Source organism: Macrobrachium nipponense, chromosome 5, assembly GCF_015104395.2.
Source record: "Macrobrachium nipponense isolate FS-2020 chromosome 5, ASM1510439v2, whole genome shotgun sequence".
Lineage (NCBI taxonomy): Eukaryota > Metazoa > Arthropoda > Malacostraca > Decapoda > Palaemonidae > Macrobrachium > Macrobrachium nipponense.
In genome coordinates this window covers 72,148,720-72,161,872 of record NC_061107.1, presented here as the reverse complement: position 1 = coordinate 72,161,872, position 13,153 = coordinate 72,148,720, and the positions used below count along the sequence as shown (strand labels likewise).

Sequence of the window (13,153 nt, the reverse complement as noted above, 5' to 3'; positions counted from 1 at the left end):
CAGAGTTGGTGACACGGGTTTAGGCCCAGCCTTTAACGGACTAAATGCGGCCGCTCACCTTCAGAGAACCATTAACGGACTCAATATGGCGCCAAAGTTTAGGTCTCTGAAAGCTCCATTGTGAGGACGACATCACCGCCATTAACGGACTAATCACGACACTGCATCCCAGCGTGTTTTGACGTTTATTTTCGAGGACGGGTAGCTGGGTGCTGGTCAGCCAACACAAAATTCAGGCGGCGGTTCAGAAACATCCATCCGACGTCGCAGCCTCCTTTGCCTCACCCAGGGGACGCCAGATATCTTCTCGACCCGCTGAACCTGCGGGCCTCCTCGGTTCTTTCCCCGGCGCCATTGCCGCACCTGCGAGTCCCCAGACGACCTCCCCTGCCTGCCGACTCCACTACCTGTGGGTTCCCTCGACCTGCTGACGCCGCTGCTCCCCTGTGGTTCCGCTCTGCCCGCAGGACGACGCTGTCGCGCTGGGGACTTCCTCAGCCCAACCTACGCCGCTGCCGCACCTGGGGTCCCACGGCCCGTCCCACTCCACCACACACAATGCTCTCTTTCTCTCGCAGTCTTGGCCGCCCCAGCGTACAGTAGAACCCCTCAGGCACCCGCCAGGGGAGGCATCCTGCCAGCCAGCAAAACCGAAGGACTTTACACTCAATGAAGCCCCACAACAAGTGTCACAAGGACACGGGGTCGCCCCCTGCCTCCAAGATTGTCATCCAATAATTACTCCATAATCATCGTCTTGGGGCGGAGTATTTGTAAGGACAACTCTTTTTCCCTATTTTCATTGTATCCAATCATCAAGTCGCGTTGTTCTTACTTCCATCCGATAGAGCGTTCTGCGACCTTTCTGCCGATGTATAACACATGCAATTCCATTATTTGTACGCCTTAATATATCTAAATGTATGTCTGTAAGAAAACACAAATCTACTGTCTCAGAGTCATTACTGTTCGCGGTGCGAGACTACTACTTATCCGTCCGCACCTGTCTATGTCAACCCAGTTTGTCTGTAAATAAATTGTCAGTATCCCAGCTACTTGTCTTAATCTCTGGTCCTCACACCCTTTATTTCTTATAGGGATATTTGTTTCATATTTCGAACAGCCTTCTGGAACGGATTAAATTCGAAATACGAGGTACTACTGTATTACAACAAAATGTTTTTTACTCTCTTAGGTTACTCACATTGTTCAAAAAGGGTTCAACCTATGCAAAGAACCTCTGGGAATGGTTTAAAACATTTTAAACAATGACCTCTGAGCAAGAATCTGTCTGAAGAAAGAAACATATTAGGTATTAGCCATGGTCAATTCAGTGTACTCGTATGACAAACGACCTATAAGCAAGAAAAAAAATCAAACCATTAAGTTACTGACAAATCTTATTACCCAGTCAGCATTTTGTTGGGTCTCTTCAGAACAACTTTATCTATCTTAAATAAGAAGTAATTTGATGCATGTAATAATTCTTGCTACAGGATATAAAGTGATTCAGGATACCAAGACAGATGATGCAATCACAATCATTTCCTAAATAATGTAAGCTGTTAATCAAGCAACCTCAAGACATGTCAATACAATTATATTTACCTGGACAGTGGTACCACAAACTTGCACACTGAAACTTTCCAACTGCCTGACTGGAATTACTGAAATCATGACACCACACTCCATAGGCCAATGCAACAGTAAAAAGTAGCTATAAGTATCTATCAGTGAAAGATACTAGGTACAAAGAACTGGGAAAAACAGCTCCGGCAGTTCAAGGTATTTGTTGCTAATGTGAATTTTTGCTGGCATAATAGATATATCATCAAGCTTCTGAAAAATAAAAAATTTGATATAGCACTTTTCAATAAGTTTAGGAAACAATAAATGTTGTAAGTTTGAAAAAGTAGATTAAGAGAGCCCACTTAAACCATTTGGTAAATAGGATTTTATTCTTAGAACTTTAGTCCTAAAAAATTTAATTAAGACATTCACTACAGCTACAAATTTTGATATCCACATTGCAAACTTCAAGTTTTGCTGCAGACCTAGCCGATCACAAGTGTGCCCTCACTGTCACATTCTTATGTTACCTGTTACTAGGTCTGTCCAGAGGTTGCTTGACCATATACAATCACATTTACAAATGTCGTAACAAGTGTGTATTTTTCCTGACCTATGTTTAAACATAGTTTCCCATTTTCTGCAAAAGGAGATTAGTTCCTAAGGGCTATTCAATAAATATCTTAACATGACCAACTCAAAGATAAAATTAGATCAAGGTGACTTATAGGTATGAAAAATAAGTGGTTTTTCTTTAACCACTATCATTTTAATTTCCTTTCGTCAATCATATAAATAGAATTACGGTTTGAATGGAGCCTTTATAAAAATAATCAATGGAAGTAGATGATTTTGGAGGCAGAAAAGGTGGTTGAAGCATACTTTCACTCAAGATATGTTTATCCTCCTTTTCTTATGTCAATGTAGGATGGTCTGTTCTCTAAAATGTATTGAGCAATACGCTCCTCTGAAATGAGTACCCAATTATGGCCACGATTTATATTCATACATTTTTTTCTTAAATGACTATTTGTGCCTACACTTTAAAAATGATGCATCTCACTGGGGGAAGGATAATAAAATTCTCTGTAAATAAAAAACATTTATTTGTGTTAAACACTGTAAATGAAGCAAGAGGAATTTGATCTACATCACAATAGGAACAACCTACAACACCAAATAAGATAGAAAGAGACAATGTTTAAGTCCATAGTTGTGCAAGAAAGTTCTGTACTTTGGTTATCATCTAGCAAGTTCACCTGTACTTTTATTGTCTATAAAAAATATGGGAGAAGGGTTACCTAGGCAGCTGCAAATGATTATGCTACTATTTTCCTTACAGGAGATGAAGGGAATGAGTAAACTGCCAATATATTATGTATATGCTTTTTGAGCAGTTTTTAAATACAACCAATCAAAGTTGCAAATACTAGAAAATTGGTCAATAAAGCTTCAATAATTGGCAAATAAATGTAACCATGTGAAGCATTTAATTACCTTGCACATTCCAAAACAACCAATGAAACTTATAAGGAGTAAGGTAATATTTTATGCAGTTACCTACACAGTATAGCACAGGCTCACTTGAAGAAAATACTGTGATTATAATAGTGATTCTCTTATAGTTAACACAGTTCATTTACACAGTCTTCCTTTAACACACAAGAAGACAAAGTTCTCAGATCAAAATGAGTATTACAACTTGTGAAAGACAGCACTGCACATCAAGACATCCCTAGCCTGACTCTCCAATAATATACAATACTTTACAGTATCAATATGCAAGTGACTGCCTGTCAATTCAATCACAAAGCTGCTCATAAATACTAGCTGGCGGTGGGAGGCGTACACAGCCAGCACCCCTAACATACTGATATGAAAGAGAAAAGATTCTGTCATGGGAATGTTTAACATCTCAGCCTTCAAATGCCTGACTAAATTTTCTTGCTTTGAACATTAGATTAAGGAAAACATGGGCCAAAACACATTACATTCCCTTCTAATGCATTAAAAAAATCTTCATGGAATATGAATATGAAAAAATGACTAAACCTTTCAACGTGCAAAGCAACTCCCAAACATAAACCTTATGTACAAAAGTTAAATAAAACTACATCCGGTATAAAAAAAAAGCATAGCTCCTATCTTCCTGAGCTGGAGCACAATGTAAAAAGAGTCCTAGATAAGCCGTGGACGACAAAAATAATTTACTGCATTAGCAACGACAAAACATACGTACTTTGTTCACGATACTAAAGTTATTTGATAAAATACAAAATCTACATCACAGAAACTCCCTTAATATCAGAGTATAAAATAAAAAAAATCTTATACTATTGTATCTGTTTTGACTCTGCAGTAACAAAATCTTAAATAAAGGCAAAGTAAAACAAGAACAATGGACTAGTAAACTGCTATCAGCATGCAAGCAAGCAAAAATCCTCACAGTCAATTTAGATGCATCAAAAACTCGGGTTGGCAAGACGACGGCTCTATTACATTAAAAGTGTACAGCAGGGAAAGAGCTGAACCACCCGACAAATACGCCACAACAAATGGAATGTACTTTTAAAAAGGGTTTAAAAAGGGTAACACAAAACGACAACATTTCCATCTCAAACCGACACGACTTATGAATATTAATTCATCGGTGGAGCCAGCTTGCATGAGCTGTGTATGGCAACTTCAAAAAGGTTATTCTCAAGTTTATCATCGGGCTTCATTGTGGTAGTGTTTACATGTGAAAGCACTGAATTACCACTCATTTCCTTTTTATTTTTACTCTCATTCTCATCAACCATCATGTTTCTCTAGGTGTTTGTACATGTAAGGTAAGGTTCCAGTAGCCATTTGTGGAACAAAACTATTACACATTGTGATAAAGCACAGTTCAGTTGTATTCAAATTGAGTCTCACAAGATATACTGCCTATTTGGGGTTATTAATATACTTGAATAATAGAGCACAGTATCCATAAATAATTAATACTAAGTAATTTCTTCATTCTACCTTAACACAAATCTAATTTCTTTCCTATAGTTGAAAATATAATGTACATTCACACTTCCTACTATAATTATCAATACAAAACTACCCTAATCCACAACTGCACCCTTTAATCTCCAGGATATGTTCATAGCAGCTCTTCAGTCAAAGAAAATCTTGTCCTACCCTATGTATAACAAGAAGACTGACTTTCCTGTTTGTAACATACCTGGGATTTCCATTCACAATTCATTCACACATAGCTTATACACTTCATTCCATCCAAAATTCGCAAGGGCTTAATTGTACCGAGGCACATTCAAGCCAGTAAGACTTAAAAACATATGGCTGGAGATTCTCACTCCTTAATAATATCGTCATAATCCTGCTGCGGTGAGTCAGTTTGGTGAAAAATAGTGACGAGATCCACAATCACGAGCATTACAGAGACATGAGACTATCTTTCCTTTCTAGTTGGAGGAAATGACAAATCTCATGGAAATACTATATACTCCTTGAGGATATCTATATATGAAAAAGAAGTTGATCAAGTCACAGATAATCACGGTCAAAAGTTGTTCCCTGACCAGTGTGCTGCATCAAACATTCCAAGAGGTAAAACATACTCTACTGCACGGTAAATTCTAGGTGTAACGTACTGTCATGCTATCTGCTAAGCAAAACGAAAACCCAAGTCAAAATATGTTTTACCAAAGGGAAGTTGAAACCTAACCACACTCCAGAAAAATCTTCTCTACACAGTAATCATACAAAAAAACAAGCACTGAATCAGAGCTAGAATGCCTTTCTTTTGATTAAGAAACAGAAGTTTTAATAATTACCCACTAACTGTGTGTGTATATGAATGAGAGAGAGAGAGAGAGAGAGAGAGAGAGAGAGAGAGAGAGAGAGAGAGAGAGAGAGAGAGAGAGAGAGAGAGAGAGAGAGAGAGAGAGAGAGAGAGAGAGTTTTCAAACTGCAGAATTGGGTTTGGCCTTATACTAACACATGAAACTTGAAACAGAACACATAATTGTACTGGTAGATACAACGTCAAGATATCAACTATAAGATGACAACATCCACCCAAGGAGTTTGTGGAATTTACAAGACAAAAGTGTGCACACATTCACTGCATTGAACAAATAAAACTTTCTGTTGCAAACTCTTTCAGTGAAAGTTAAATGAAAGACAAAATCAGCACAAAACTGAGCCATTATGAATGAAAGACAAGATAAATACTAAAACAATAAAGAGTAGAGACTTGAATGAGGAACTGCTGAAGAATTCTGGAGTGGTGGGCAGACTTATCACTACACCGCGGCAGGAGCTAAACGTCAGTTCCATTTGGCTTTTTGAGCATAGATGTCAGCTCGCAGGTTCTGAGCAAAACAGATCCCCAAAATCTGAAAATAAATTTAGCACTAGTTAACTCAGGTTATCTTTTACATGAGTAAAAATGCACACACCTTAAATTAGCCCCTATATAACAAAACAGCCCATCTGCTCAATTACCCCCCAAATTTTTAGTGTTCACAGACACCAACCTCGACTCAAAAGTTCTGTGATGATACCATCTACAGTATTGATGCAATATCAGTTGTCATAGCATTTAAAGCCACTAAGGTAACAGTAGTACTTATTTGAACAGCAGCACATTCACAAATATCTGTCTTCTTCCCAGTTTTAACCCCTAATCAAAATTGTACCTTCCATAACAAGTTATATCAAATGTGGATGATAGCTGATGACATTTAAGTACAAATCTCACAAAGTGTTTAATGTATTTTTACCACAGTATGAATGCTTTCAGAAATGACATCATACACCATAACTGGCAGCTGCCACATTCATACACTTTCAGTAAACATCAGATGCTCAATATTAGCAGGAATAAAAATAAATGGATTAACACGAGATTCTAGCAATCACATTTTTATAGCATCTAAAACCACAAATCATAAATAAACTAAATATTGGACATGACAGTTTCAGTCTACTATGGATATGAACCTCATCCAAATAATGTAGTCACATGAAAATCAACAGATCTAATGCATCTTTTTCCATTTCCTTGAACAACACTAATACAGTATTTCAATATTACCAACAGCATTTATCAGAATATGAAAATGGATGACAAATACAGAGAACAAACATGAGCCCCCGATGACAAATACAAGAAACACAAGATCATTCACAACCTTGAGGAATCATGTGTTATTCAAGTTCTTTAATTCTGATACAGTACTGTATTTGTAAAAATCAACTTGTCTGCATAGCTTAAAAAAGGGGTATAAGACCTAAATGTAAAAAAAAATCACAATGAACACATACTGAATCCTCTAAAAGAAGTTCAGGGACTGACCTAGAATGTCATACTTTAAAAAAAAAAAAACTGCATTTAAGAAGTTTATTACAACCCCAAAACATGAAACACAATTCAGAAATAAAAAGTGTTTTCACAATAAGAAAAAAAAAATTAACCTTTATAAAAACCATACCTACCTGTAAAAAGGCTATACCCACGGCAACACCTGCAACAAATAGCAAGTTCCTTTCTAGCCATTCCTCGCCTGCTTGAAGACATCCTTTATCATATATCTGAGATACGTCAAGAAGCTGAAGCAAAAGGGTTGTGCTATGAGGACTGGGACAGTATACATACTTGATTACCAACCAGTTAATTACAAAACAGAAGGATTTTCAAGCAAAAGAATACTCATTCAGTGCACAGATTCTAAACCCCATGTTGGTTACCCATTTCACTCGGCCAAATAAAAGTACAGGCAGTCCCCGGGTTACGATGGTGTCCGCTTACTACGTTCCGAGGTTATGACGCTTGTCAATAGACGTTATTTCCAGGGTTACGACGCATGTTCCAGGGTTACGACGCTTACAACACTCATCTGGGAGATGAAATATGACACCAAAAATGCAAAATAATCAATATTTGAAGGTTTTTTTGATGAAAAATGCACCCAATGCATTAAATGTAAGGTTTTCTTAGGATTTTTGACGATGTTCCGGCTTACGACGCGTCTCAAGAACGGAACCCCCGTCGTAACACGGGGACCGCCTGTACATGATAAAGATCCCTCCCATAAAATAATCTAGTTTTGAATTAGTCAAGATTTTCGCAAAATGTTGCACTATCTTCACAAACCATTATGCCTTTTAGTGTATACTTCCAAGTAAAACCTCATATATATATGAGCATGTGTTCCTGTTTGATATAATAGAAATAAGAGGTTAAGATGATTGCCTGAGATGGGTAAAATACTAAATTAATAGTTATCTATTAACAGAAACATGAACGAAAATTTTTATTTTTGTATTAAAATCTATTTTACTTCTACATTCACATCACTGTTATTCATCTACTTCCCTGGGAGAGAAGTGAAAATTGCCAAGGGAATATCACAGGTGTTCACAAATTAAAATTCTACATAAACCTTTTGAAAAATGTTACTTTCAAATAAATTTCATCACTAACAACTCTTTTGGGAAGGTAACCATAGAGAAAGAATTTTTTGTCCTACGAATGTATCACAGGTTATAATATTATACAACTCCACAGAGATCTAAACAGGTTACCAAGTCCAATAAAAAAGGGAGCTTCAGGACTTATAGTTTAAACTTGTCAGTTTATTGCTATTAAGAGATCACTGGGGACAAAAATATTTACAACTCAGTTGAAATAGAAACCTAAAGGGAAGGAAGCTTTACTATTACCATCCTAGGACAAGTGAATAGATAACCAACATGATTCAAGTCCAATGAGTACATTTGCAGATGCATTTTCAAATAAATTTAATTTTGATTTTCCATACCTGGAAGGAGTTTCTCTCAAACAGTAACTAGTGAGGACCATGCATATACTATTAAGATAAAAAAATGTCATGCAGTCATGCAGTGTATAGGGGTTTTTAAATTAAAAATTGCACATTAAAACACTTAAAATTTCCTTCTCTGGATAAAATGAAGCTTTTGTAGGAAGAAAAAATATATTAACAGAAACATGAACATGAGTATAGTGATGGGCACTATACTCATCTAGGCAGTAAACCCTAGAAAATGCCTATAGCTGGTTCACTTAAGGTGGATTCTCGTTTGAGGCTGACGCTTACGAGACGTTTGTTTGGCGGCCGCTGGTTGGCTGTTGCCAGGAGGAAGGCCGCTCCCAACCAATCAATGGCTGTCAAACAAACGTCTCGCAGGCATAGGGCTCACCCAAGAATCTACCTTAAATGAACCAGCTATAGTTGTGCTTAAAAATTTGTTAGCTCTTTTTCTTAGTTCACAGCGATTGTTATCTATTGAAAAGAACAAATGCATACCTAAGGATAAAACTGTTTGTAACCTAGCCAATTGTAGCCAAATACAGTTGAAACCAACAATTCTATTCTTGTGGGCTTAACATATATGTATATTTTAAAACTATAGTTAAAAATTAGAGTAACATTAGTTAAAAGTTGGAAGGCTAGGTGGGAAGAGACCCAAAGGCAGAAGGCAATCTAAATAGGCTGATGGGACCCTGCAACGAATCTTTAGCACCATCTACTGTGTACCTCACAAGGCACACTAACTCCGAGATTTCAATGATAGTCGAATAAGTCACGAAAATGGCAGCCACTGAGACTTATTAGACAAATAATAATGTGTGTAGAAAATAAAACACTAACCATACATACAAGATGGAAGGCAGTATTCTGGTGACATAACAGAGTTAGAAGATAGTTTAAATCTATCTCTTACGCAAGTATAGGTTTGTCAATGGACAATATCTTTCAACCAGTCCAAAAATAGAAAATTATTAAAAATATTTCCTTAATTTCTCTTTTTTTTTGGGGGAGTAAAAATGACCTACAACAGTTTGCATTGATTTTATCACTTAAATTATATATGAGGTCTTATTAACAATACCTACCTAAGTGGAGGGTTATAAAACATACACTTGCCAGCTTTCACCTTCACCTATATCCGGTGCTTTGATAAAAAAAAAAAAAAAAAGGTTGCTGAAAAACTTTACTTTTAAGAATTTTCAATAGTCTAGCAATACACCCATGAAGAACATTGTATAACGGCTACTATTCCTGGTGCTAACATTAATTATCTTATCACAATGTTGGTTGTGTAGTGAAGCTCTGATCAATGTAATGATCAGAATCCAAACCTTGGTACAATCTATGACCATTATCATCCTCCAGTATTAAATAACAAGACACCTAAATAACGCATAAGAAAAATAGTGGAAATGGACACTGCCATGGTAATTTGATTTCTAAACATTTACAGATTTTAGCAATGAACTCTTATTAGTAATTTACTGCACACAGTGCAAAGCATAATGGGTCTTTACAGCAAGCTATGAAACTCTGCAAGATGTATTGGTCAATTCAAACTTGTCACAAATATTAAATAAACAATGCATTTATGTTTGAATACTGGCCACACCTAACATGTAGGCTGCTGTCTAACATACCTTTTGCAATCATACTTTCTGGGCTTTGGGGTGTTAAGAGTACATGCAAAAATATCTTGGGGGAAAAAACGCAGCAGCACCTCAACCTAAACAGACACTTTGGGGGTCTGGCCTTTTGGATAAGCAAGTCTGCTAAGCAATAAAGGCTATGTCTTACAGCCTGCACTTGAATAGCTTCTGTATATATTACAACTATCAGCAATTCCTAACAAAGTAACTTGTACTTTACTCCTAATGTTTAATGCTAATAGATTTGAAAATGTAATATATTCAAAATAGGTGCAGTGAAATCACCATCTTCCTGTTCTGAAGATTCGCAGATTTCTTTATGGAACGTATCTACGCATTGTTCGCAGAAAATTCACCTATTCACCAAGAAATATTCACTGAATAGTGTATTTTCACATCAATTTCATGACTAAATGCACTCTTTGTGATAAAACTTACAATATTCAGGTCTAAGCATTTTTAGGGGGCTTTTCGTGTTTTAACTATCAAAATAAGCACTTTTAAGTATTTTTAGGGGGTTTTAAGTATTCGCAGATTTTACCTATTTGCGGATGGGTCTGGTATGCATCCTCCCACGAATACGTGTGAGTATCAAACTAGAGCATAGCCATTAAAGTAAAGTTCGTTTGTTAAGTTGCGGCATTACTGGAATACAGTTGAAAATTTAACTGGTTGATGAACACATTAAGCTTCTCACTTGTTAAGGAACTCATTTCTTGAACACAGCAGTTCACTACAGTACTTGGATACAGTTCAATGTGAGATTAAAATGGTGCACGTTCATATGCAATACAATCCTTGAAGTAAACCTATTTCAGAAGAACAGAGTCCAATCATGCATAGTGTTAATCATGCAAGAGTCTTGTCATTATCTACAACACTACATTTAGATGTTGCTGTGAGCCTACCTGCAGCACCGCCACCCCAACTGCTACCCCTGCCACTGGGACAAGGTTAGATTCTATCCATTCTTCACCAGCTCGAAGACACCCTCGTTCGTAAATAACTAAAGATCGATCGCCTTGCTGTGGATTTCAAGTAACCCAACACCATTGTCAGTAAAAAGAGAGGTTATAAAAAAGAAAGAAAAATTGACATGCTCTTTAAAATCTACTAAAAACTATAAACAATTCAGGAAAAGTCTCTAAAGATATTCTAATAACTAAGAATTTCACACCCACTCCCTTGTTTAGAGATTAATGATCTACTTAAGAAGAAAATTCAACCATCCATTACCACCACTGTTAAAAGTTCTGACATTTGCAAAAGTAAACCCCTGTACTACGTTACCTTAACCCCAGTCTGTCAGAAACAAAACTCCATTAAAAATACCATCCAATAAACATCATTCCAAGTATTTATTTATTTTCATTTGATCTGATTATGAAATTTAGGTCTTTGAGGACCAAGTGCCAAAATACTATAGCAAAATTATGTCAATATTTTATGAATCTATTGAATATAAATTTGTTATTAAGAGTTTAAAGTACAGAAATATATAATAATGTTCAAATACTGTTTACATTTACTAACCAAATTGAAACTAGTACTAGTTAGTACTTCCAAATAATACAAAGTGAATGGTTATACTAAAAAAATTGCCAAACTTCATGGAAAACACATTTATCACCAACATATTTTCATACAACCAATTAATTATATACTTTTGCAATACAAGAAAACTAATTTTATATAATACAATATATAAGTTCATATAATTGGAATTTATGGCATTACACAATTATGAATGACTTGCCATGAATGATTTAATATTAAAATGTTCCATACTCACGTAATCTGATTTCCTGACGTCGTACCCACACTGTTTGTTCTTTATAACTTCCTGTAAATAAGAAATATACTCAATCATATTACTGTACTATAATCCAATAATATTATAAATTCTTGGTATCATTATAGATATTTACATAATTTGGTAGCAAAGGAACTAACTTACTTACATTAGGTAAATGTTAAAACTGAATGTGTGTGAAACCAACTCCTAATACTTTCCAAAAGCAATCTGCTATAGTATATGTATATTTTACTAATTTCATTATATTACAAAGTTCATTTTATATAAATTTTATCTAAATGCAAAAGTATTACCTCCTGTGCTTGATTCTATCTACTGGACTACTCTAGGTAACCAAAGAACAAGTTCCTACAATGACCTACCTATAAGAATTTATACTTAATTCATATATACAAAAACACAAGCATCAAAGCACTTCAAGCTAACCACATAACCTAGAAATATCAAAGAAACAGTGAAACATGTTTACACAATAATTCTAATTAACTATGCAACATTTTCTTCATTGCAAATGCAAAACTGGTGCCTATGAACAAAGAATTCAGAAAACTTATTTAGTACTCTAAAGAGGAGTCAAAGGTACAGCATTTTGTGATAAGTTTATTTCCCAAGTCCAAGAAAATCACCTGTCAGGGAAAAGACAATCTGAATGTCCATTGCTGATGACTAAGCAACCTTGATCCAAGAAAGCTTCAGTAAAAAATTATCATTTAAATAGATCTTTCCTTTAGCTGTACTGTAGCCTAATCTAAAAAGAACACCTTCCATTTTCGCTAAAAACCCAGGTAACTTTAGTTCCTCTCAAGTACCCACTATGTTATTATGATGTGTCTGAGTAGTGTCTGTAGTAAAACTACATTTTAGCAATAACTACTACAACAGTGAGCATCCTCCACATACATTTGGCAAGTTTCAACTCATAGCAAATGCTCTAAAACTCAAAGACTTACACACTTTGTACTAATCAGCTCAAATTAGTATTCTTACGTTTGAGCCACAATTCACACATTTGATGTTGTGATGTGTGCCAAAGGAAGATCAATCAATCATAACTTGCAGTCCAGTCACTGACTCCATAATGGCTTTGTTCATTACACTGAGATGTACAACGTTTATTACAGTCATCAGAAATTTTACCTATCCGCCATAAATCTCCATTATGCAGACTTATCCACAATAACCATATGTCTACAATCCTTGCATTCCAATCTGCTTGAAAAGTCCTGTACATGCATCCTCAATCACTGATCTTCTCACCTTGTTTGCAGTCAATAAGAACTTTATCTGAA

General features: G+C 35.9%; 1 protein-coding gene across 3 annotated transcripts in view; it reads right to left on the bottom strand.

The window, feature by feature from the left end:
- Positions 1–5,436: 5,436 nt before the first annotated feature.
- Positions 5,437–13,153, bottom strand: part of LOC135215399 (tetraspanin-5-like) — a 154,206-nt gene continuing 146,489 nt past the window's right edge. Inside the window, exons 7-10 of one of the 3 annotated variants that reach the window (XM_064249995.1) lie at positions 11,841–11,891; positions 10,957–11,073; positions 7,063–7,176; positions 5,437–5,960 (exon numbers count right to left, since the gene is read on the bottom strand). In XM_064249995.1, the coding sequence (XP_064106065.1) occupies positions 5,892–5,960; positions 7,063–7,176; positions 10,957–11,073; positions 11,841–11,891 (351 nt within the window). In that variant the 3' untranslated portion in view covers positions 5,437–5,891. The remainder of the gene's footprint in view (positions 5,961–7,062; positions 7,177–10,956; positions 11,074–11,840; positions 11,892–13,153) is intronic. The other 2 variants (XM_064249996.1, XM_064249997.1) reach the window with 2 other exon arrangements.